At 41.0% G+C, this 26,387-nt stretch overlaps 1 protein-coding gene across 11 annotated transcripts; it reads right to left on the bottom strand.

Moving 5' to 3' along the window:
* Window positions 1–1,030: 1,030 nt before the first annotated feature.
* On the bottom strand, window positions 1,031–26,387 carry HDDC2 (HD domain containing 2). Of its 11 annotated transcripts, none has more exons than XM_054686267.2 (8): window positions 25,722–25,990; window positions 25,444–25,552; window positions 24,736–24,857; window positions 23,455–23,574; window positions 22,907–23,009; window positions 17,028–17,096; window positions 2,251–2,389; window positions 1,031–1,200 (listed from the first exon to the last, which is right to left on the bottom strand). In XM_054686267.2, exons 3-8 carry the CDS (start codon window positions 24,792–24,794, stop codon window positions 1,061–1,063), a joined length of 630 nt encoding a protein of 209 aa, XP_054542242.1. In that variant the 5' UTR covers window positions 24,795–24,857; window positions 25,444–25,552; window positions 25,722–25,990; the 3' UTR covers window positions 1,031–1,060. The 11 variants fall into 11 exon arrangements, 9 of the variants coding, with proteins under 9 accessions (XP_054542242.1, XP_063669486.1, XP_054542243.1 ...); XM_063813416.1 differs by having other exon boundaries at window positions 25,500–25,552; window positions 25,814–25,931; XM_054686268.2 differs by having other exon boundaries at window positions 25,477–25,552; window positions 25,814–25,931.

The raw sequence follows: 26,387 nt of genomic DNA on the forward strand, positions 1-26,387 counted from the left end.
CTCTGTGAATTGTTTTGTTAGCTATTTATGAAAATTATGGTAGACAAAACATTGAAAATAAAACAGCAGGGCCACAGAACACCTTCTGGTTATAAATACTTGAACTTTATCTGGGGTTATTTTGTGTGTATGTTTTCATGCCAAGGGAAAAACTCCACAATCCTAATAGATGGAGTTGTTTTCCTACTAACCATATATCCAGTAATGGACTTTACCCTCTTTCTTCTTTTTGATACAGAGCAATTACACATACATATGTGTGTTGCTTCTGAAAAGATCATGTACCTTGCTTCCTGCAGATTGGGTATCCATGGATACCGCAAAGAGTTTCCAAAGAAACGCTGCCTAGAATTTTCACCATGCCAGCCTCAAAGGCCTTCAAATGGAAAGTGACATTTGAATTAAAGGGACAAGCATCATTGCTCCACACCAAAACACTGGGCAGGTTTGCAGAAATTGTATTCTTTTTTGCACTATTCAATGTAAAGGCAGACAGGGTGGATTATTTATCCTATAAAAGGGAAAAGAGAGGAAGAAATCGCGTTGATATATTCCCTACCTGAGACTCAATGACCCCAGTTCCTATTTATATTTCTAACCTGATGATACATGCTTTTACAATAAAGGTCTCAAGATTTATAAGTCAGACGGGAAAAATATACAAAGGAATACAAGTTGCATTTTTATATGCCCCGGTTTATATCTCTAAATGACAAAAAGTATTGGGAAGAGGGGCAGAGCCTATTAGTAGGTTTACAAGCCTATGATTAGAAGTCTGAAGCAGTCTGCAGTGAAATTCAAAATCTGGCTCAAGAGAGTAAATCTGAATAAGGCAGCAATTTCATCTGGGGAGAGAATACATTACTAGTACATTTTCTTTTCTGGATTCTTATCACTAAATCAGCTGAAGAATCTGTTCTTAAAAGCAATCATAATGAAATTTTCTATTATTCAATGAATCTAGCCTTCGGGGATATCGGTAATTAAGTCAGAATAAGATGATTTTAAATCTCCAATAAATATTCCAATATTTTAGGCGTTTAATATTTATTTATTTAGTTCATAAACAGGCACTGCCACCTCCAGTCTTCATCCATGGCACTTTCATGACCGCTTCCTGTTCTGTGGCTTCTTTTAGTGCCCAAGTTGTATCACATTTCTTGCTGAAGTCCAGACAATTGAAAACAAACAGACTCACATCTAGGGAAATCAACAGACCAACAATGGCAAAACACAATACAATGAAATGGAAAAATAATGTTTGTTACAGGAGTGCAGCAATTTAGAGAGTGTCTCAGGAGTGTGGCTCACTGGCAGCTGCAGCTATGTTAGCGTTTCTTTCTGCCTCAAGTTCAGAAACAAGCTGGACTATCTCAGGGTGATTGAATTTTCCTGCAAAGCAAAAGAACAGGGAAAAATACATTCCCATATTGACAAGAGAGTATATTCATTTCCCCAGCTTGATCCCAGGGTTCACTGGGGGCTCTAGTCTACGATCTGACCCACACTTCATTCCAAAGCAGAAAGAGATTCCAGGTCCTGGGAAGGGGCCGAAGGGGACCACTTGGCATTTACGCTCTGTCACCCCAGGTGCAACTGAGAATAAGGATGAGACTCAGGCAAGGAATTATCAATTAGGCAGAGGTAGGGGAAACTTCACCAGGCTCCTGAGTGCCTCTACCAGGAACTATGGGAAAACTCAGGTGTGAGAGCCCAGAAAGCTGAAGACAATCTCTGCCCATTCCAAACCTGCAATTAAGTAAGGAGAATGAAGCACCTATATATGAAAAGACAAGGAGGAAGATCAGAGGGGCTAGGCTGGCTCATGATGTAAACAAGGATGCAGGTGTCTCTCTTGTAAACACCTCTACACTTCAATTGGCTGATCTGTGCTGTCATCCCTGCTCCTCAGACCTCCCCAGATTTCTGCTTTGGTAGCAACCAAGCTCTAAGCTATTGTATGTCCATGACGGCTAGCATGGGGGACTGTTCAACCCAACATCTCTTCTCTCACCGTCTTTTCTTGCCTGTGTCTGTTGTTGCTTACTGTTCATTCCACATTAAACTCTATTCCATTTATTTCCTATCCTCAGCCTCTTACCCGAATGTTTCCTTCCCTTTCTTTTTAGATGCTCCACATGAAAGGGTCAGATGAAGGTACCAACAGTGGGTTTCCCTAATATTAACATTAGTCACTACACCGAGTAAGCCAAACTAAAATGGACTCTTGTTGAAAATGGTGTTGAGTACCTGCTGTGGAATCATAGAAGTCTTGCAGTCTCCCAGGTTTGTGTTCAAGGTCTTCATATTCAGATGCTTGAAGAATCATCTCACATTGGTCTAGCTGCTTCACAAATTTGGCTTCTGCACTAGATTGGGTCTCGTACTCCTAAGTAAAGGGACAATTAAAGCAGCATGATTAGCGCTGCATAATAGGGTATCCTGGGAAAATTCTGACTCTGGTATCCGAAATCAGAGTGACAGCTACAAGTACATTCTGTATCGGCCCCATTTCTCTACTGTTTAGAAACCCATCAGAGACACTTCTCCTGTAATTTCACAGCCTAACACCAGGACTCTATACAAGAAAGATGTGCTCTCCATTCTAAGTATTCTACCAGAAGCCATGGAAATCTCGTATGTTCATCTTAGGTACTTTCGAGATCTTTTCTTCCTGTTTAATACCGTGTCTTCATTTTAAGACCATTGTTCTTTAATCTACCTAAGTAGTTTAGATATTTTTAACATCAAGCTGATACTTCGTCTTATGCCTCTCAAACTGGTATTTCCCTCTCCATTTCATGTCAGGTTTCCTTGTTATTTGTAAGTGAATTTCTAGCTTTATCATTTACTTTTGGTTACCACTTTACCTGGAAATCTCTGTGCTTACTTTCCACATAGGGTAGATTTAATTAAGTCCCTCTGGGTTAAGACTATTGAGGATAGAGCCAAGATCTGAGGATTTTACATGCACCGGTGTGTGCATGTGTTGCAGGTGGGAGGTGGTGAATGTGGTGGGGGGAGCAGTTTTTTTACCTTTCCCTTCCCACTGGTCCCTCCCTCTACAGTGCAGACTTAGAACAAGAAGCTCCAGGAGGTCTGCTTCTTATAGAATGATGCATGCCACCCAACCACAAGTCCCAATTAATGCTATATAGATTCATTCTCCTATTAAGAACAAAGTGCTCCCAACTGGTTTCCCTGCCAAGTTCTTGTTTGTAATTCTACCCCAGATGTGTTCAGATAATAAACCTGTCATGGTTTCTTGGCAGGGTGATGTGATATGAATCAATTAAAGGTTTCTTAGTTTTTATTACATGCTTATTCTTACAAAGGCAGCTACTTGGATTTGATAAAGCTGAGAACTGTATGGGGGAATCATTTACATATGGAACCAAATACACTTTGCTTTATCTCAAAGGCACTTGAAAATAATTTCATTTTATTTGTTTATTCACATTCACAGTTATATATTTATGTTTAATAAATTCAAGTTCATGATTTCACAAAAGGAAATGGAATACTCCAAGCATAGCAGTCTAGAAATTTTTTTTTCTGTTGAAAGTGAGAAAAATATTTAAAGACCATTAGGAAATACAATACATCTTATTACAAGTTCTCATGAACTTACAGATTTCTTTTAAAAGAAATATAAATTATTGAAATTTTCCCTCAAAAAATAATGATATAGGCATTCTTCAATAAAAAAGCAAAGCACACAAAATAATACTACAGACAGAACTCTAGGGGTGAGAAGAATGCATGGCATTTGGAGAAATTATTGCCAGTAGCTCCTAATGTCAGGAAGAGTTAGGTTCAGATTTGCATTTCAGAAAGGTCACTCTAACTACAGGTGGATAATATCTGGATTGGAAGCAGAGAAATCAGATTCTAAGACTTTGTAGCACTAGCAGAGACGTTATAGGAATCTGGTCTAAGACAGTAGCAGTGAAAATGGAAAGAAGTGGTAGGATTTAAGAAATATTAAGGATAAAGAAGTGAACTAAAATATAAAAGTAAATGAGAAGGAAAACTGAAAATGCCTAGTTTCTGGTTTGAGTAACTAGGTTCATGATAAAATAGTGAGCAAAAGAGAAGAAACAGACAAAACCTGACACAGCAAAGAAACAGCAAAACCCAAACAAAAACTGGGAGACATGACATTCCCATCAAGTCCAAATATGTGCAAGTAGAGACAAACCACCTCCAGCCATAAGCCCTACATGCCATCAGCATGGGAGTAAGAGAGGATTAATGTCTGATGGATCTGAGAATAGGAGAATCTCAAAAGGTCCAACAGGTATTCTCTAGAAATCTCACATTTTAAGAACAGTAGTTGACACTGGGAGGGATCTTGCCCACTCCAATAGTGGATGAGCACAAGGAGTTTACATCAAAGACAGCCCAGCCCTAGTGAATTTTCCAATCTGACCTGCTGGGTCTCCTTTCCAGGAGAGGGCCCACATGAGGAGAAACTGCTGGGAAGAAAATCAAAATTGAGTGGGATACAGATAACACAGATGAAGAAAAGACCCAGATAAAAATGGGGAAGGGGAACGAAACCAGGAGGACATCTCTAAAAGCAAGCCACCATATTTTTTTAATGCTACATTTAAAAAAACACAACAACAACAACAAAAGCAGAAGCAGCTCTGTGAAGTTAAAAATGCAACTTGTTCTCACCATAAAATATAGTATGTGAGGTAATGCACATGTTAATTAGCTTGCTTAGCCATTCCACAACATTTATTTCAAAATATCATGTTGTGAGCCATAAACAATTTTTGTCAATTTAAAAATAAATAAATTAAAAATAACAAAGAAAAAGAGCAATTTGAACCAAATTTCCTTTCCAAGTTCAGTAAAACTAATTGCCAATCAAAATAAGCAACAGAAAAGCACAAAGGTCAGATCCTATACAGCTATCCCATAAGATAAAAAGAATAAGAGCAAAATAACATCTCACAGGCAATTTGTGTCAAAAAGACATATCAAAAAGATAATTACATTTTAAAAAGAGAACTCGAGTCTATATTTCAAAAAGAGATAAAAGACATTAAGAAAATGATACAAGATGAGATTCCTGGGCAAGATGGCCGAATAGGAACAGCTCTGGTCTGCAGCTCCCAGCAAGACCAAGGCAGAAGGAGGGTGATTTCTGCATTTCCAACTGGGGTACCCGGTTCATCTCAGTGGGACTGGTTAGACAGTGGGTATAGCCCATGGAGGGCAAGCCAAAGCAGGATGAGGTGTCGCCTCACCCAGGAAGCGCAAGGGGTTGGGGAACTCCCTCCCCTAGCCAATGGAACTCATGAGAGACTGTGCTGTGAGGAAGGGTGCATTCTGGCCCAAATACTGTGCTTTTCCCACAGTCTTTGCAACCCACAGACCAGGGGATTCCCTTGAGTGCTTACACCACAAGGGCCCTAGGTTTCAAGCACAAAACTGGGCAGCCGTTTGGGCAGACACCGAGCTAGCTACAGTTTTTTTTTTTCATACCCCAGTGGAACCTGGAATACCAGCAAGACACACTGTTCACTCCCCTAGAAAGGGGGCTGAAGCCAGGGAGCCAAGTGGTCTTGATCAGTGGATCCCACCTCCACAGAGCCCAGCAAGCTAAGATCCACTGGCTTGAAATTCTCGCTGCTAGCACAGCAGTGTGAAGTCAACCTGGGACACTCGAGCTTGGTAGCAGGAGGGGCGTCCGCCATTTCTGAGGCTTGAGTGTAAACAAAGCTGCTGGAAGTTCCAACTGGGCAGAGCCCACTGCATCGCTGCAAAGCCACCGTAGCAAGACTAGCTCCCAAATTCCTCCTCTCTGGGCAGAGCATCTCTGAAAGAAAGGCCGTAGCCCTAATCAGGGGCTTATAGATAAAACTCCCATCTCCTTGAGACAGAGCACCTGAGGGAAGGGGCAGCTGTGGGTGCAGCTTCAGTAGACTTAAATGTTCCCGCCTGCTGGCTCTGAAGACAGCAGCAGATCTCCTAGCACAGTGCTCAAGCTCTGCTAAGGGACAGACTCTCTCCCTGACCTCCACGCTTCCTGACTGGGAGACACCTCCCAGCAGGGGTTGACAGACATCTCATACAGGAGAGCTCTGGCTAGCATCTAAGGGGTGCCCCTCTGGGACGAAGCTTCTAGAGGAAGGAACAGGCAGCAATCTTTGCTGTTCTGCAGCCTCTGCTGGTGATACTCAGGCAAACAGGGTCTGGAGTGGACCCCCAGCAAACGCCAGCAGACCTGCAGAAGAGGGGCCTGTTAGAAGGAAAACTAAGAAACAGAAAGCAATAGCATCAACATCAACAGAAAGGACAACCACACAAAAACTCCATCCAAAGGTCACCAACAGCAAAGACCAAAGGTAGATAAATCCACAAAGATGAGGAAAAAACAGCGCAAAAAGGCTGAAAATTCAAAAAAACAGAATGCCCCTTCTCCTACAAAGGATCACAATTCCTTACCAGCAAGGGAACAAAACTGGAGGGAGAATGAGTTTGACAAATTGACAGAAGTAGGATTCAGAAGGTGGGTAACAACAAACTCCTCTGAGCTAAAGGAGCATGTTCTAACCCAATGCAAGGAAGCTAAGAACCTTGATAAAAGGTTAGAGGAATTGCTAACTAGAATAAACAGTTTAGAAAAGAGCAAAAATGACCTGATGGAGTGGAAAAACAGCATGAGAACTTTGTGAAGCATACACAAGTATCAGTAGCCAAATCAGTCAAGGGGAAGAAAGCATACCAGAGACTGAAGATCAATTTAATGAAATAAAGTGTGAAGACAAGATTAGAGAAAAAAGAATGAAAAAGAACGAAAAAAGCCTCCAAGAAATATGGGACTATGTGAAAAGACCAAATGTTTGACTGGCGTACCAAAAAGTGATGGGGAGAATGGAACCAAGTTGGTAAACACACTTCAGGATATTATCCAACCTAGCAAGATAGGCCAACATTCAAATTCAGGAAATACAGAGAACACCACAAAAATACTCCTCAAGAAGAGCAACCCCAAGACACATAATCAGCAGATTCACCAAGGTAGAAATAGAGGAAAAAATGTTAAGGGCAACCAGAGAGAAAGGTCGGGTTACCCACAAAGGGAAGCCCATCAGACTAACAGCGGATCTCTCTGCAGAAATCCTACAAGCCAGAAGAGAGTGGGGGCCAATACTCAACATTCTTTAAAAAAGGGCCGGGCATGGTGGCTCATGCCTGTAATCCAAACACTTTGGGAGGCCCAGGCAGGCAGATCATCTGAGGTCAGGAGTTCGAGACCAGCCTGGCCAACATGGTGAAACCCTGTCTCTACTAAAAATACAAAAATTAGGCAGGCATGGTGGCGGGCGCCTATAATCTCAGCTACTCGGGAGGTTGAGAAAGGAGAATTGCTGGAATCCGGGAGGCGGAGGTTGCAGTGAGCCGAGAGTGTGCCATTGCACTCCAGCCCAGGCCAATAACAGCCAGACTCCATCTCAAAAAAAAAAAAAAAAAAAAAAAAAAAAAAAAACAGAAAAAAGAAAAAAGAAAAGATTTTCAACTCAGAATTTCACAACCAGCCAAACTAAGCTTCATAGGTGAAGGAGAAATAAAATCTTTTACATAGAAGCAAATGCTGAGGGATTCTGTCACCACCAGGCCTGCCTTACAAGAGCTCCTGAAGGAAGAACTAAATATGGAAAAGAAAAACCAGTACCAGCCACTGTGAAAACAAACCAAAATGCAAAGACCATCGACACTATAAAGAAACTGCATCAACTAATGGGCAAAATGACCAGCTAGCATCATAATGACAGGATCAAATTCACACGTAACAATACTAACCTTAAATGTAAATGGGCTAAATGCCCCGATTAAAAGGCACAGACTGGCAAATTGGATAAAGAGTCAAGACCCATTAGTGTGCTGTATTCAGGAGACCCATCTTATGTGCAAAGACACACACAGGCTCAAAATAAATGGATGGAGGAAGATTTACCAAGCAAATGGGAAGCAAAAAAAAGCAGGGTTGCAATCCTAGTCCCTGATAAAACAGACTTTAAACCAACAAATATAAAAAAAAGACAAAGAAGGGCATTACATAATGGTAAAGGGATGAATGCGACAAGAAGAGCTAACTGTCCTAAATATAGGCTTCATCTTTGGGATGCAAGGCTGGTTTAACATATGCAAATCAATAAACATAATCCATCACATAAACAGAACCAATGACAAAAATCACATGATTATCTCAACAGATACAGAAAAGGCCTTCAATAAAATTCAACACCTCTTCATGCTAAAGACTCTCAATAAACTAGGTACTGATGGAACATATCTCAAAATAATAAGAGCTATTTATGATAAACCCACAGCCAATATCGTACTGAATGGGCAAAAGCTGGAATCATTCCCTTTGAAAACCGGCACAAGACAAGGATGCCCTCTCTCACCACTCCTATTCAACATGTTATTGGAAGTTCTGCCCAGGGCAATCAGGCAAGAGAAAGAAATAAAAGAGTATTCAAATAGGAACAGAGGAAGTCAAATTACCTCTGTTTGCAGATGTCATGATTGTATATTTAGAAAACCCCATTGTCTCAGCCCCAAAACTCCTTAAGGTGATAAGCAACTTCAGCAAAGTCTCAGGATACAAAATCAATGTGCAAAAATCACAAGCATTCCTATACACCAATAACAGACAAACAGAAAGCCAAATCATGAGCAAACTCTCATTCACAATTGCTAGAAAGAGAATAAAATACCTAGGAATACAACTTACAAGGAATGTGAAGGACCTTTTCAAGGAGAACTACAAACCACTGCTCAAGGAAATAAGAGGACACAAACAAATGGAAAAACATTCCATGCTCATAGATAGGAAGAATCAATATCGTGAAAATGGCCATACTGCCCAAAGTAATTTATATATTCAATGCTATTCCTATTAAGCTACCATTGACTTTCTCCACAGAATTAGAAAAAAACTACTTTAAATTTCATATGGAACCAAAAAAGAGCCCACATAGCCAACACAATCCTAAGCAAAAACAACAAAACTGGAGGCATCACACTACCTGACTTCAAACTATACTACAATTCTATAGTAACCAAAACAGCACGGTACTGGTACCAAAACAGATATATAGACCAATGGAAGAGAACAGAGGCCTCAGAAATAACAACACACACACTTACAACCATCTGATCTTTGACAAACCTGACAAAAACAAGAAATGGGGAAAGGATTCCCTATTTAATAATTGGGAAAACTGGCTAGTCATATGCAGAAAACTGAAACTGGACCCTTTGCTTACACCTTATACAAAAATTAACTCAAGATGGATTAAAGATTTAAACGTAAGACCTAAAACAATAAAAACCCTAGAAGAAAACCTAGGCAATACCATTCAGGACATAAGCATAGGCAAAGACTTCATGACTAAACACCAAAAGCAATTGCAACAAAAGCCAAAATTGACAAATGGGATCTAATTAAACTAAAGAGCTTCTGCACAGCAAAAGAAACTATCATCAGAGTGAACAGGCAACCTACAGAATGGGAGAAAATTTCTGCAATCTATCCATCTGACAAAGGGCTAATATCCAGAATCTACCAGGAACTTTACCAAATTTATAAGAAAAAAACAAATAACCCCATCAAAAAGTGGGCAAAGGATATGAACAGACACTTTTCAAAAGAAGACATTTATGTGACCAACAAACATATGAAAAAAAGCTCATTATCACTGGTCATTAGAGAAATGCAAATGAAAACCACAATGAGATACCATCTCACGCCAGTTAGAATGGCAATCATTAAAAAGTCAGGAAACAACAGATGCTGGAGAGGATGTGGAGAAACAGGAATGCTTCTACACTGTTGGTGGGAGTGCAAATTAGTTCAACCACTGTGGAAGACAATGTGAAGATTCCTCAAGGATCTAGAACTAGAAATACCATTTGACCCAGCAATCCCATTACCGGGTATACACCCAAAGGATTATAAATCATTCTGCTATAAAGACACATGCACACGTATGTTTAATGGGGCACTATTCACTATAGCAAAGACTTGGAACCAACCCAAATGCCCATCAATGTTAGACTGGAAAAAGAAAATGTGGTACATATACACCATGGAATACTATGAACGCATAAAAAAGAATGAGTTCATGTCCTTTGCAGGGACATGGATGAAGCTGGAAACCATCATTCTCAGCAAACTAACACAGGAACAGAAAACCAACCACCATATGTTCTCACTCATAAGTGGGAGTGGAACAATGAGAACATACGGGCACAGGGAGGGGAACATCACACACTGGGGCCTGTTGGGGGGTGGGGGGCAAGGGTAGGGATAGCATTAGGAGAAATACCTAATGTAGATGACGGGTTGATGGGTGCAGCAAACCACCATGCCACATGTATACCTAGGTAACAAACCTGCACGTTCTGCACATGTATCCCAGAACTTAAAGTATAAAAAGAAAAGAAAAGAAAAGAAAATGATATAAGACATAGAAGAACAACATAAAAACAGTGAAATGTAAGATAAAAGGTTGTTTTAGAAACTAAGCAATAAGGAATGCAAGGGTAAACAAGGAACACAAGGGTAATTAAATATGATAAATAATGCCTTAAGAGAAATAGAAATGGAAAGTTTAAAAGTTGAGCAGAAATGAAGATGATAAAAAGAGTTTGAGATAAGGTGACAAATAGTGAAGACAGGCAAAGAAGAACCAACATACAGATACAGAAGAGTCCCAGAAAAAAGAATAGCAAAGCAAAAGGAAAACTATACCTCAAGAAAACCTTAAAATTAAATTAAAAAAAAAATTCAGAGTATATATTGAAAATTCATGCCAAATACCTAAGGATATTAACCCAGAATGAGCAACATGAAGATACATTCTAATAAAATTACCAGACTTAAAAGAAAAAAAATCCTTTGGACACCTATGTAAAAAGAGTATCTGGCATTTAAGGAAAATAAAATTATGATCAGACTTCAACAGCTTCTCCACATTGTCAGAAGTTCAGTCAACTGGAGATACAGTTGGCTTAACAAGTACCCTTTTAAAAATGTCTCCCCCATCTGTCCCTCAAAGTACAGTTGGGGCTTGATGTAGAGCAGTATAAGGATCCCGGGACCTTAAATCTTAAATCTGTTCCATTTTGATATAAATAATCTGATTTAAGATATTCAAGAAAAGAAACTGGGAACAAGGATTTAACATGCAATGAAACTGACTTTCAAGTATAAAGAACACAGAGAAACTATTAATAACATGCAAGAAGAAGGAATACTGTTCTGTGAGGCATTCATGAGGAATCTACTAGGCAACAAGTCTCAGAAAAACAAAACTGTTGAGAAATTGACATAAGGACTGGTGATAAACATAACTATATGGTTACTTGTAGAAGTAAAACTAAATGCAGTTAAAAGGAAAAGGTCATAGTGTGAAATGGTGAAATGTTTTAACAATGTAGATATAGTCCAACTATTCAAAAAAATACAATAACTCGGATAGTACAGGCAAAACCATTTTTAAAATTGTTTTCAGTAATCAGAATTAATGATGGTGGTATATACAACTGTCATTCTGATACTGCTTCATGTGTAAAGAGGGATAAAGCAAATGAGTATTTATAAAACTTTCTAATGCTAGCATCCTCTCTGTACTATGTAGCCAGGATTCCTGTTGTGGAAAAAAGGATACGCACCATAATAGAGAAGTGGTTAAGTAAAACCTCTGTAGTACTGAATTTGAATTGAAAACATCAATATGAACTCACAAGGTATTATATGTGCAATGACCATCCATAATGCTCATTATATGGTCTTGGAATACCATTTTCTACTTTAAAATAAACAAACAAAAAACAAAACAGGAGGTCAGGGTGGAACATGCTCAAGATGAAGCTGGAATGCCCTGCCATTTCTGCTATCGAAGAAGCATATTTACCCCCTTTTCCTATGTGAACTGTAATCACAGTAGATGAGAGTGAAGCACAAAATTATTTCAGCTAATAAATAAAAACAAAAATAAAATATTAGAATATTACCATTCTGAAGCCCCAAAGTATTAAGGGATGTAAGCATGAAGAAAAACTAGTCATTATGTGGTGCATGACAAAAGAACCCAAGATGCCCCCATAGTTTTGCCAAAAGGTTCCAACCTGAGTGTGATCTAGCCTGTGGAACCAGCTGCCAATCTGTATAAAATAAGAGAACAGAGGAACGTGACCGGCACCACAAGTGTGCAACGGGGAAACTATGGGAAACTCTATAGGTCAAATGGTCTGGATTCAACAGGTAAATTATAAGAAAAAGAAAGAAATGGAGGGGGAGACTGTAGATTAAAGGAGATTTAAAAGACATTAAGCTTTAAAAAAAGTGAGCATGATTAAACTAAAATATCTAGAAATGAATAGTTAAGTGATTAAACCTTAAAGACATTCTAGTGATGTCTGTGAAAATCAGGGTAGTGGTAACTTTTGTTGGGGGAGGGTGTTTGGATTGGGGCAAAGAGAAGGGCTTCTGGGGTGAATGAAAAAGTTCTAAATCTTTACCTGAGTTGTAGTTAGAAGAAAGTTATCTTTCTAATAACTCATTATGCTACTCTTGGACTTTTGCATGGTTTTGAGTATTTTATTTCTCAATAAAAGGCTTTAAAAATAATAAAAATGGCAGAAGAGAACTGGCACAGGCGTGAGGCTGTTGAGTCGAGGTTCCTGTGGACGATTAGGTGTAATTGTTCAGGAGGCTGCTGGATTTACAAGTCTGGGGCTTCGGAGGAAGGTTTTTCAGGAGAATGTATGGAGCAATCAGCACATGATCGCTGAAGCACAGGAGGGGTGTGGAGAGAAAAGAAGGCCGAGGACATGGCCCCGAGAGGAAGACACAGGTTCTGAAGATGTAGGTTGAAGGAGGGGAACGTTTGAAAAAATAAACAGCCAGAAAGGCTCAGAGAAAACCAGGAGAGGGCGATGTCACAACCGGAGGGATGAGGTTTTCAGCAGTAGAGTGGCAACACCTCATGCCGCCACAGTGTCAGGCAGCACACAGGCAGAGCGGGGTTGCCGGATCCAGCCACACCCACACGGAGGCCGGCTGTGACCTTAGCAAGAGCAGTGCCTGGTGGGCCTGTCAGTCACAGCATGGTGGCTGTGAGGAAGCAGAGTTGGGGAGTGCAGCCAGCTCCTCACCTGTTTAGTGCTGAAGAGAAGTAGGGAAATGTGGCATTCAGGGAAAATTATTCTGAAATAGGGTTGGTGAACATATTTGCAAGGCTTCTAAAAAGCTGGAAAACTTCCTATCTGACAGTGTCTATGTTCTCAAAGAAGGAAGAGGCAAGAATACTTGCTATAAAATCAGGGGAGAAGTGACAAGATACATGCTTGAAGAGAGGGCTGAACAGCTGATGTGGGGCAGAGACAGGGGAGGGGGAGAGAGGGGCAGGGAGGTGACCCGAGGCCCACTGATGGGGTGCTGGCAGCCCTGAGGCTCTGCAGAGCCTGGTGGCCAGGGCGGCTGTGACCCCAGTCCCCACGGCACAGAGTCTCTGAATCAGTGTTTCGCAGCCTTCTGGTAGGACAGGAGAGGACTCAGACTGGGGTTTCAAAGAGCAACAGAGGGACAAGGAGTCCAAGCAGGATGGAGATTCAAATTCTAGGTCCTGAAAATGGAGGACTAAATAGGCAGAGGAAAAGAAAACAGGAAGATTAAACATTTCCTTCTTCCTGGGGAAAAGGTTGGCCCTGAGTGAAGTGCTGATCTCTTGGAAGTTTATCTTTTGCATCTTCCCCTCTCCGACCTCCTAGTGACTCTCCCTCCAGGGTCCTGGGGTCCTTATGCTGCTCTACATCAAGCCCCACCTGTACTTTGATGAATGAATTGGGGGCAGACATTTTTAAAAGGGTACTTGTTAACCTAACTGTATCTCCAATTGACTGAACTTCTGACAATGTGGAGAGAAAACTTGGGGTTAGAAACAATCCAAGGACGGTGGGGTGTACTAGGCATTTCACATGCGGGAGAGGCTCCCCTCATGCCTTGGGGCTCAAAAGGACATTTCTTTAAGGCAAAATGCAGGTGGTGGAGAAGACATCTTTCTGTGATACTTTCAGAAAAATAAAATAAAAATGTTTTTTCTTGGCTGGGTGAAATGTGATTTCACCTTCTATGATAAAAGATAAATTATAATCAAGGATGTTTAATGGCTGCAAATAGATGTGATCCTCTGGGCTAAGAAATATTTTAAAGTGATAAATAGTTGTAATTAGCATTTCTAAAACCAATCAACTGTCATTTTCTATGTAACTAATGCTATTATAAGCTCAGTGAGTACAGAATGACCCTACTTTCTTAAACCAAAAACCACGATACATGGACTGGAGACAGAGAAAAATAGAGCTTACTATGTGCCAGGCAGTATCCTCAGTGCTTTATGTATATTAATTACTTTAATTCCTACAACCCTATAATTATTGCCATTTTACAGATGAGGAAATTGAGGCACAGAGAGATTAAGTACATTGCTCAAGATCTCACAGCTAGTAAACAGGGGAGCCACTATTTGAACCTTGGAAGTCTGAAACTTATGTACCAACATTAGACATGAAGTATAAAATGCATAAATTATTACAGAAACTTGTACTGTGTTGAATACTATGTTGAAAAATTTATGTCCACCTACAACCTGTAAATGTGACCTGTGAATGTGACCCTATTTGGAAATAGGGTCTTGACAGAAGTGATCAAGTTAAGACGTGGTCTTACTTGATGAGAGCGGACCCTTATTCAATAGAGGGAAATTTGGACATGGGTTCTGACATAGGGCCAATACCATGTGACTACAGGGAAGAGACTGGAGTGATGTGTCTGCGAACCAAGGACTGCAATAACCAACAGCTAGAAAGAGGCAAGGAAGAATCCTCCTTTTGCTTTTGGAGAGAAATCTTTATCAGGCTTCATTAATTCAACCAATGACATTTATAAGATAGTAAACTTGTTACCTCTTTAGGGGTTATCAAGTGTTTTAATTCTCTGTTTTATATTTGTTCAAATTCAAAGCCGTTCTAAATAGCTTTTGTAGCATTTATCTTTGGAAGATACTACTGCAAGTAAATTTTACAGTAAAGTTTTTCGCCAGTTACTGATGGCTAAGAAAATAATTTCATAGATAACTGCCACCATGTCTACAATAATTAGGCACAAAGGTACAAACTATTGTAGAAGTTTTTCAAATTATTAATACAAGAGTGTTTCCCCCTTAGGCGACAATACATGAGGTGCTATAGTTTTTTCTTTTATGAATGACATGCAACCTAACTCCACTCCATTATTTCCCAACATATAAGGAGTGTTCTGAAAGTTCATTTGAAAGTATATACTTTGAGACGAGGCACACTTTTCTAAAGAAACCCTGCTATACCTAGTAGTAACAGGTACTGTCTGAGCCAGGCTCCAAGCTAGATACTACACATACTTTGCCAGGTTTAATTTTCATGATTATTCAACGAGATAAGTATTGAAGGCCTACAATCTCTCATCTTAAACCCTGGGGCCAGAGCTTTTGGCTTTCAGCATTTTCTTATTTTAGAAAAATAATATGGTACATATGGTGTACACTAAGTCATGCCTCTAGTGAGGTCTGGGACAGCACTCAGTTGCCGGATGAAGATTTCTGCATCAAAGCATACCCAGTTCCACACCAAGAGAGATGGATGAGGACTCTAAATAGCCTGATGTTGTTTCAGGTAAGATTTGCTGCCTAATGAGTTCAGGTCAGGTCAAATTTCCTAAAAACTGGTCCTCTGAGGTTTCTGAATTTCATAACTGGGGATAAGGGTGTGGGAACCTGTATGATTCTCATTTTCTAGAGGAGAAAATGTGGTTAAATAGAGTCAAGTAACTCACACATGGGTGTGTAAATAGGAGTTGGATCCAAACTCAGGTCTCTCTGGCTGCAAGGCTCTGGTCTCTGCACCACACCTGAATGCCTTAAAATGGCTATTTCATCCCACCATCAACCCAAACCACAGAAAATGACAGTGCCGTACAGAATCTGAGCGTTACATGGCATTTCTAGAAGGAGTTGTGCAGGGTTTCAACCCTGGGCACTTCCCCTCTCACTCCTAAGACAAGGGACAACCTGACCCAGCACATGAGGGAGTAAGACATGAAACTCTGCCAGCTTTGGCAGAGGCAAAGCAGGAAGGGGCCTGAGTAAGGAAGTAGAAAGGGAAGGTGGAAGATCAAGCTTTAAGACAGGAGGATGAATATGGACTTTGAAGAAGATGTGAAAAGTGAGAGTGGGAGGAAAAGGCTATCTATGAATAAGGTGAGGCTTAGGGCTCAAGCAAGGAAGGGCCATTGTGGACTGGCTGGAAGAGAGAAACTGTAATTGGAAAGGGGAATTTTTTTTTCCCTTCACAAATGAAAGACAACAGTAGAAGAGAGAAGCAATGGGAAACAACAGCTGAACCTGCCCTTTCCTTCCAGCCTAACCTCCCTTCACTATCAGCAGCACTGGGAAGGGAGCAGCACTGGGAAGGGAGTGAGCACTGGTAGAGCCCTGTTCCATGCCAGGCATCTCTGTGGCACTTCACCTTGACCTCATCCAACCCTAACAACCCTCCAGGGTCTTACAGATGAGCAACAGACTCAGTGAGGGAAACGTGCCGAGGTCACAGAACCTCAAAGTGGAGAGGTGGGATTCAATCCCAGTTCTGAACTATCCCCAAGTCCATGTTCTTTTCAAGGACCAAAAATGGGTGGGTGTGGGCAAAGCAGCAAGAACTCAAGGGCTGTGAGTCAAGTGCCAGGAGTTGGGGTGGCGAGGGAAATGGGGAACTTGGAGAGATACAAAATTTCTATCCATCAGGAGAAATTTCTGCAGCAGCTGGGAAGTGAGAAACAGACACAAACCAGACAGTAATAAGTTAGGGACCGCTTGTTAAGATCATCTAAGTCAAGTACAACATCAGGGAGCCATATAAATTCAGATACAAATTAAAAACAGTAACGTACCATATATACTTACTTCCCAAAGTTCATAGAGCTCCTTTCTGAGGTCCTCTGGTAGGAGCTGGGTTATCTGCTTCATAGCTTCCTGAAATATCAAACCATTATCTTTAATTATATTGACATTTATCAAAGTTAACAACCACTCTGCAAAAGACAAATAGGTTCGGATTCTTACAAACAACTCTCACAGGGGCAGCAGAGTAAATTGGCCTATACTGGACAATATTTATAGCTTGTGAGGAAGGCAGGCAGTTGTATACCTTAAATAAATAAGTGTAATCATTCATATGGGCTTCGCTTAGCACCTCTTTTGTGGTCTACAACACAACAGACATAGAAAAGGACAATGAGGAGGTCATGAGACAATTACAGAAATATCAGAGGTGTTCAAGGATTTTACATCTGTGGATAAATCACAACATACCCACATACATTTCAATCATAAGCATACGAGAGTTCAAAACAAACCTGAGTGGGGAGAATGGGAAAGGAATACTGAATTACAAAGCTCAAAAGAGATTTTTTGTATATTCATTTTCTATTGTTAACATGTTTTTATTGCAAGATGTAAAGTACAATACAAATGAGCGATTATTGCCATTAACATAAAGGAAGTTACATGATAGAATTTTGTAGGCTCACAGACTCACAGGCTGAAAAGGGATATTAAACGGCAATTAGCTAAACCATCCATGTAGTATCTGAACCCTTCAATAGCATCATGGAACAGTTCTATCCTCTTTCCAAGAATGTGTGCATTGGTAGGGAGCCTAGTACCTCAAGAGGCTGCCCGCATGGCTTTAGACAGTACTGGCAGAAATTATTTTCTTATATCAAGCTGAAAATTTTCCCTGTAGTTCTTCTACCACACCTAACCCATCCCTCCTGCTTTCCTCTCTAACCCACAAACACAACGTCAAACAGGTGGACAGTGACCCCGCTGGGCTGGACTATCTGTGGCCACAGTGACTGGTCTAAGAGAAAATCTTATAATTCAAACCAGGCATTCAGGGGCCATCTGCATTTGTCAAGCAGAGGCTAGGAGAGAAGCCATATTCCCCACCACAAGGAGAAGCGTGAGAGTTAGCCAAAACCTAATGAAAAGCAGAGACAAAATAAGAGTAGAGGGTGTCCTGTACTTCTAGGCTTTCTGTACTTTCTGGTCTCAAAGATCCCAGGAGCTACCCTTATCCTCCAGTCTTCTCCTTTATTTATGAGTTACTCCAGTATCCTTCCTTTATTTCTGAATTACTCCAGTACTCTCAAAAGGCTTCAAATTCCTTCACCACCTTCATTCCATACCTTTTAATCAGCCTCAGTTCTTCTAACCACAGAGGTTAGGCTCTTTGAACGGAATATGGCTATAAAAACCATTTTTGGCAATATAAAGGTCTTACATAAAATAAAATAGTGAGTTGCGGGAAAGCAGTGAAAATAAAATTGGACGTTTGTGTGTATATTTATTTATTACTGGGAGAAAAAAAATGTTACAGAATACAACCACTTCCAGAGCAAACCACATTTGCCAATGTCAACAATCCACTCTTATAAATAACATCACCATCTTGAATGGCTTGTTCAGTTACAGAGTGGTAGCATCACACTACCCTTAGTAGGAAGGAATTTAGCTTATGTTGTACATGCATTCTCCCTTGTTTCTTTTTCACAAATTTCAGCAAGAATACTTGAGAAAATACTTTATATTTTCACAAATTAACTGTGTCTTTATAGATTGCTTTTCTCTACACTATTGCAGAAACACAAGTTTGCCAATTACTTCCAGTTGAAAAGAATGAACTAAATCATATGTACATACAGGTATATGAACATCTCAACTGTAGAATGCAAACATGAAAGTCCTGCTCTGACAAGAGACTATTTTATTCTCTTTAAAATGACACACCTAAGAACTGAATACAGTGATATATGTATGATCTGACCAAGGTGGAAGAAAATGGAATCATCACCTTCCTCATGCTAGATACTATATTCCTTTAAGTGCAGTGTAAGACTGAATTGGCTTTTTGGTGATCACATCCAATTACTAAGTTATTAATAGGCTTCTTTTTGTTCAAAATCACCATATTCTTTAAAAAAACAAAACAGCAAATACATTGTTGCTCTCTTCCTGAAACTGAACTATGATTTTCTGAATCTAGGCTGATTGATATTTGTTAATCACACAATCAGAATTGCATTTTTGAAACCTTGTAGAGAGTTAATATTCTTTGTTTGGCAGCACATGCCAGAATCATGCCTTTTTAATTGAACCCTCTGAAATCAACATGGCTGAGGTCCAGGGTACACAGCTGAGTATGCCAGCCTTTCCCTTCCTGGCAAGCGATGAGCCCTGACACTTCCACTTCTATACTGAGTTTCACCTTGTTGTTCAGTCATAGATTTAGAGTGACAGCTTCCCTAGCCTCTTCCTCTGTTAGCAAAATATGTCAAAAATCTGCCTAAAGTGCCGAGCTGAATGAAGCTTTCAGCAAATATTTTGTGTCAGTTTTGTGACAAGTATCTGGAAAGTATTATTCATCATTCAGACACTGATGAGGCTGAAGAGTGTAGTAGTCAACTGAAGACCAGATCCAGACTGGGTTTCAAACCCGGCTCGCCATTTATTAACACTAGCTGTGGAACCCTGAGCAAGTCATTTGACCTCTTTGTCCTTCAGGTTTCTCATCTACACAGTGGGGTTAAATATTGGTACCTACCTAAAGGGATCATAGGGATTAAACAGTTAATACACATATAAAGTGCTTATTATTGGCACATAATAAGCACTTTATAAATCTGCCACATAATAAGCACTCTATAAATGTTTTCTGTGTTTTTCATTTTCTCCTTCTTGTCATACTTACTCTATGATAAAGTTCCATTCTCTTTGTAATCTCCAAGTTCTTTAGCAACTTTAACCCTCCCAGACACAGGCATACCACGACTCTGCCCTCTGTTTCAATAAGGTTTCCCCTTTGCAAAGGAATATGACCTGCCACCACTATATTCCAGCTTCAAGTTCCACCTCACTAGATCACAGTGATCCTTATCAGACATCATTTATCAACCTGCATTATCAACCTGCATAATATCAAGTGTATGTTAATATGTTTAGGAATGAGGCCAGACTACAAGTATTGCTTTTGGCTCCTTTCTGAATTTGTTTCTTCTATGCCCTCATTCTCCCTTTCATCTTAATACCTACTTTTCTTCAAAACAATCAGCCTTCCAGGTTTATCAAGTACAGTTGGTCCTCCATATCTGTGGGTATTGCATTAACGGATTCAACCAACCATAGATAAAAAAAAAATTTTTTTTAAATGATACAAATAAAAAACAATACAGTGTTATCAACTATTTACATAGCATTTGCATTATATTAGGTATCATAAGTAATACAGAGATGACAAAGTATATGGGAGGGTATGTGCAGGTGATATACAAATACGACACCATTTTATCTTGAGCATCTGCAGATTTGGTTATCTATGGGGGTCTGGAACCAATACCCCATAGATACTGAGGGACCACTGTATTTTTTCTCCCTCCTACTTTAGTTTAGAGGCTCACTGATGTAGCCAGCAAGGGCAAATGAGGTTTCCTGGTTCTCATTAGGCAAATTCCACTCAGAGCCAAGAAACCCTTATTTAATTATCTTAATGCATGGTTCAGACATCCAAATCTTGTTCATAAACACCATCTGCATAAAGAATTGTTCACCTCCCTGATTTTCTTCTCTCTTCCCAAATCCTGACCAGCAGCAGGAAGAGGCAATAGAACATCAGTGCTCTCCAAGCCTTTGGTTTCTTGTCCAAGAACTTGTGGTTCTTTAAGATGTTTCCCCATTGCCTTCTGCTTATGACATTTATTCCCCTGTGAATCAGCAGGAGCAGCAGTCAGGAGGTTTAATGAGGCTGGAAAGGTTTTTCATCAAAGCCAGGATATAGCATCCTAGAAGGCAGCAGTATCCTCTCTGATTGCTCAGGTCCCCTCTGTGCCTGTCCATGGGGTGTCACCAGCCAGGACTCAGCTCTTGTAGGGAGAGTCATAGGTCCTCCTCACTTCCAGTTGTTGGAGATGGTTCACACTGACTGGTTCTTCTCCAGAAGGTTTTGACTTGCTCCTCTGCGGAGTGAATCTCAAATTCACTGTGTGCTTCCAGAGGGAAGTCTGTCTTTTTCCTCTAGGCCCCATTTTTCCTTGCCTTCTCTTCACTTTAAGGTCTTCAATGACTCACTGGTACTTTAGAATATGATTTCTCGTCCACAATGTCCAGATTTACCCTTGAATAAAACTATCCTACAATGAGCTGTGTAATTGAGGAATTTTTTTCCCTTCCTTTCCCTCTGTGTTATACTTCATTACTCACCATCCTCTGGGTTCAGCTGCTAATTCCTTTCTGCAACTAAGAATCTCGAACTAATTGGTTTCTTTTTATATTAATTCTGCCAGTCAACAGAACAGTTCTTTATTCATGGCAGTGCAGATTCATGTAGAGAAACATTTCCTTAGACTCCTCCCCTTTTCCTGTCTTGGTCAGCCTGTATCTTGGACCTAAACTTTGGCAGGAAGAACACATTCCTTATACTATTCCCCTTGTGCCTATACTTTTGGGTAGGTTGGAACTCTTAAACTGGGACTCTCGTTCCTTGTGGCTCTTCTTACCTTTGAAGGGCAAAAATCCTGCTGGCTACTGAGCCCGTTAGTCTACAGGTGTACAGATCAAAATGGAGTTTCTTATGTCTTCCTTTTCTACAAAGACACAGTAACAGTCTGATGTCTCTTTCTTTTCCCCACAAGCTCCAGTCTCCCCAGCTCTGAGAATAGACATTTAAACCCACTTGCCCTGTTAAACCATCTCAATAAACACTCCTACTACTCAGCAATTTAGGACCAATCTCTTAGGCCTCTAATAAAAGTAGCTAGCAATAACTCTTGAATTGAAAACCAACCACTCAGCATTCAAAAAAGGCTTCCTTCATTTTCCAGCTTCTGCTTCAAACATATCTTCCTCGTTTGCCCTGGGCTTTGGGTTTAGAGTCCAAACTGATGTTAATTTAATACATTATTGATGTTATTCATTTCTTTCTAATACAAATACTTGACTTTTCTTTACCTTCAACCCCTAAGTTAAAGGAGTAACTTAAAATTTACTAAATAATAATTACAATAATGATTCGATTTGTGATTTATAGAACTTCTCTCCAAAAAGCTTATTTAGCATGGAGAATTCCTACAAATTCATTTAAATTCCAGCTATTTCCATTATTCTAATGAAAGTTAGGGTGGAGGGAGAGGGGGGTTAAAAAAACTACCTATTGGCTTACTATCAGGGTGACAGGATCTGTACTCCAAACCTCAGCATCACACAATATTCCCATGTAACAAATCTACACATGTACCCTGTAACTAAAATAAAAGGTGAAATTAACAAAAATAAAATAAAATAAAAATTACCTAGCCTCGGGTATTTCTTTATAAAAGCTACAAAAGAACAGACTAACACAACAAGCAAAATCCAATCTGTTGCTTATTCCAGGAAATCCCTGCTTCTGGAAGATAAGGCTGTAAACCCCCTAAAACTGGGTCAACACTAACAGTTTACTCTTCAAAACTCATTACAACCTTCCTTCATATGTTTACCAATCTAAATCTATTATATCCTAAACTGTGCAATCCCAGCTAGTTGCCTAACTTGTCAGATCCATCTTAATATTCTCCAGCCCAGGCCCTGAATCTCTAAAAATATCTTCCCCTGACCTTCCCCTTCCTAAGACACTACTAAGACTATCAAGGCGGTATTCTCCCTAACTGTAACAGGTCTCATAAACTTAGCTTTGCTTCAGCAACAGGTTTTTCTGGTGGTTTTTTGCAGAGTCAATAGTCAACACTGACCTCTTCTCGCCTATGTTTTTCTTCTTTGGGGATGTTATCTGCTGGTGCTATGTCCCCAACGATGCATTCTGCCATATCATGAACCAGGGCTAGGCGTACACATCTGATCAGGCAAGAAATGTCGAATAATTACACAGAATTATATTTACTACAAGTTCCTTCTCTATACTCTTCCAAAGTTATATAATATATATATTTTTTCTCCACCCTCACAGAGTATTTTAATGTAGTATTTTCTAAAGTAGTTATATTCTGCCAGCCTACAACAGTTCTGATCAAAACTGTTAGTTCATATTCAATAAAATACATGTGAGTATAGGGGAAATTGTCAGCATTAATTTTTTTTCTTAAATGGTTTATCTCTGAAATCTCACTTTAAAAGGCTGATAAATAGGCCAGGTGCGGTGGCTCACGCCTGTCATACCAGCACTTTGGGAGGCCGAGGTGGCGGATCACCTGAGGTCAGGAGTTCGAGACCAGCCTAGCAACATGGTGAAACCCCATCTCTATTAAAAATACAAAAATTAGCTGGGTGTGGTGGCACACACCTGTAATCCCAGCTACTCAGGAGGCTCAGGCAGGAGAATCCTTTGAATCTGGGAGGTGGAGGTTGTAGTTGGCTGACACTGCACCACTGCACTCCAGCCTGGGCGACAGAGTGAGACTGTCTCAAAAAAAAAAAAACAAGATTACATTTGACAACTTTCATGTTCCTGACACATGTGAATCATTCAATAAGTGGTTATGATTATTAGCGGTTAAGGAATAGTGGTTGTGATAATTCATCATCAAAATAGGAAGTCAAGTAATGAGATAAATGCCCCATAGGGCCAGTATGTTTTAGGCTCCCCACACTACCAAGGCAGTACAAGGCCCAACAGTGTCCTCTGAGATTTCCCTGCCTCTAGTCTCTTTCTGGTCCAGTTCAAATCCCAGACTACTCCAAACTGCATCTCTATTGGACCTCACTTTCACCTTGTACCATTTGCCAAAAACCTCCTCAGTTCCACATCATCTGCTGAGTAACAGAGGACTCCTCAGGCTTCCCAAATGAACTCTTTGCTGCAGTCAAGTTGATTTATTTCTCATTTGCAAAATACACCTTTACTTTCCTACACTCAGGGCTTTGGTTTATCTGCCCTTCTCTCTGCATGCAGTGACTTCTCCTACCTCTCTGGCTACGTTAACCCTTTTGAGCTCAACTCAGATTGCACCTCCTCCATTAAGATCAACCAAGAACAGGTGATCTCCCCTGCTCTTATAATACTTAACATTTTCGACCATAACTTACATTTCACTTCTTACAGAAGCTATTTTGGGCCTGCGTAATTCACTTGGGATTTATTTACTCTCTTACATGCTAGTAAACTTTTGTTCTGTGCTCAAAAAGCATTTTAACACTTGTCAATTAAATGAAGGGGGAGAAGATACCTCTTTCTCAGCTATGTCTTGTACATACAACTCCAAAAGGAAGCCTCACGAATGGAAACTACTATCCATAAAAGGCACTAGGAAAGAGCACACAGTGTACTAATACAATGCTAGAATTTTAGACATAACACACTCACCTTCAAGGCCCCAATATCACACTTAAGTTTCCCCCGATACCCTAGGCAGGCTCTATCACTTGCCAACAGAAACCCCAGATTGCAGTTTACAACAACTGAGGCAACATAACCCACATCCTAAATTTGTATGGTTTGCTTCAAATAATTTGTCTTGACCTATAAACTAACCTACAAGGATTTGACATGGGTCTCAGTGGTAAAAACGGGTGCACACCCATAGACCAGAATCTCTCACGAGCATCAAAGTCCAGCTCAGCTTACCGGTCTTTGTTAAGACGGTCATCTTTGATCACCATAGCCATAACTGCCATCCGGTACATGTGATCTGAAACGCTCTCCGGCCTCTGGACATTTCTGTATACCCAGCCAGTCCGTGGGACTCTCTGATAAATATGAAAAAGAAAAAGAAGTTTTAAAGAACAAATATTAACTATCTGCTATGCTCTTCAAGAGATGTCCAGGATATAACACACAGAAGCCGGGTCGTAATTTCAGAACCTATTACAAAATGTTTTGCTAAACTAGCTAAAATGATAGACATCTGGAATCAAATGAACTAGAGAGCTCAGAGAATGAAAGGGTAGAAGACAGAGAGAGTTAAGTCACAAAGTCCATTCGTCAAATTACTCTGTTACTGATGTATAATTATGGAACATATGCAAGTCCTTTAAACAAAAACAAAACTGCATTTTTCCGAACAAGAGTTGCGGCTTTGTGCCTTCAAATAATCCTACACAAGCAGAAAACACTGTATTGAAGGGTCTGAAAGTGAACGAGTGATAGGCTTCCAAATTCTGAGGCACAAGGGATAAGGGCACTTCTAACTGCTTGATGCTACCACCAGCCGTGACTCTTCCTTTTATTCACATCATAACTTCATCTTGTGAAACTGCATTTCTTCCTCAGAATTCTACATCTCTAAGGAATGTTATAAATAGTAGTCAGAGTGGCATGAAACGGATAATTTACTTTGAACTTGGGAGAGAGACAGGGAAGACGCACATGATGAAACTCGTGTGTATTACATTAAATCCCGTTTGCGGGGTGGCCGGGAGAAAAGTCTTGTTTCTGGAAGTAACTGTGAGACAGACATAAAAAGCTCCACTTAAAATCTGAAGAGCCGACAGATTCTGTTCTTCCCACCCGTGCTCAGAAGCAGCCGCGCTTTACACACACACACACACACACACACACACACACACACAGGTCGTGAGCGCGCGCGCGCGCGCGCACACACACACACACACATGAGTTCTGGGGTCGTGAGCCCCGGAAAAGCTCAGTGCAGGCAGGGCCAGGCCGGCTGCTCTCCGGGAACCGGCGCGGCTGCAGGGCGGACCTCGCGGCGCCAGGCTCTAGGCTCAGACTCCGGGCCGCCCCAGCTGGCCAGCCTGTCCCGCCGGCTGCTTCCTCCGTCCACCGTCGGCGACGCGCGGCCGCATCCGCAGGACTGGGGCCTTTCCCGAATTCGGCGTGGCTGACGCGGCGCAGGAAGGGGAAAGACCGCGGGCCGAGCGGGGAGGCCGGAAGCTCCGCCGCCCCACAGTCCCGCCCGCTCGGCCGCGGCCTCCCGGCCTGGTGCCCGCTCACCTTGAGCTGCCCTACCAGCCGCAGGAATTGCAGTAGGGACCGAGCCCCGTGGCCCGAGAAGGTCGCAGAGGAGACCGAAGCCATGCGGCCACCGACCCCGGCTGGGCGGAGCAGGCCGCGGCGAAGCTCCTCCCCGTCCTCCTCCTCCTCCCCTTCCCCTTGTCTTTCTTCCCCCTCCTCTTACTCTTCTTTCTCTTTCTCCTCCCCCTCTTCTTCTTCCTTCTGCCCCTCTTCCTGCTCCCCCTCTTCCTCCTCCCCTTCCAACTCCTCCTCCTCCTCTTCTTCCTCCCCCACTTCCGCTTTCTCCTCTTCCTCTTCCTCCT

This window comes from Pan troglodytes, chromosome 5 (genome assembly GCF_028858775.2).
Source record: "Pan troglodytes isolate AG18354 chromosome 5, NHGRI_mPanTro3-v2.0_pri, whole genome shotgun sequence".
Classification (NCBI taxonomy): Eukaryota; Metazoa; Chordata; class Mammalia; order Primates; family Hominidae; genus Pan; species Pan troglodytes.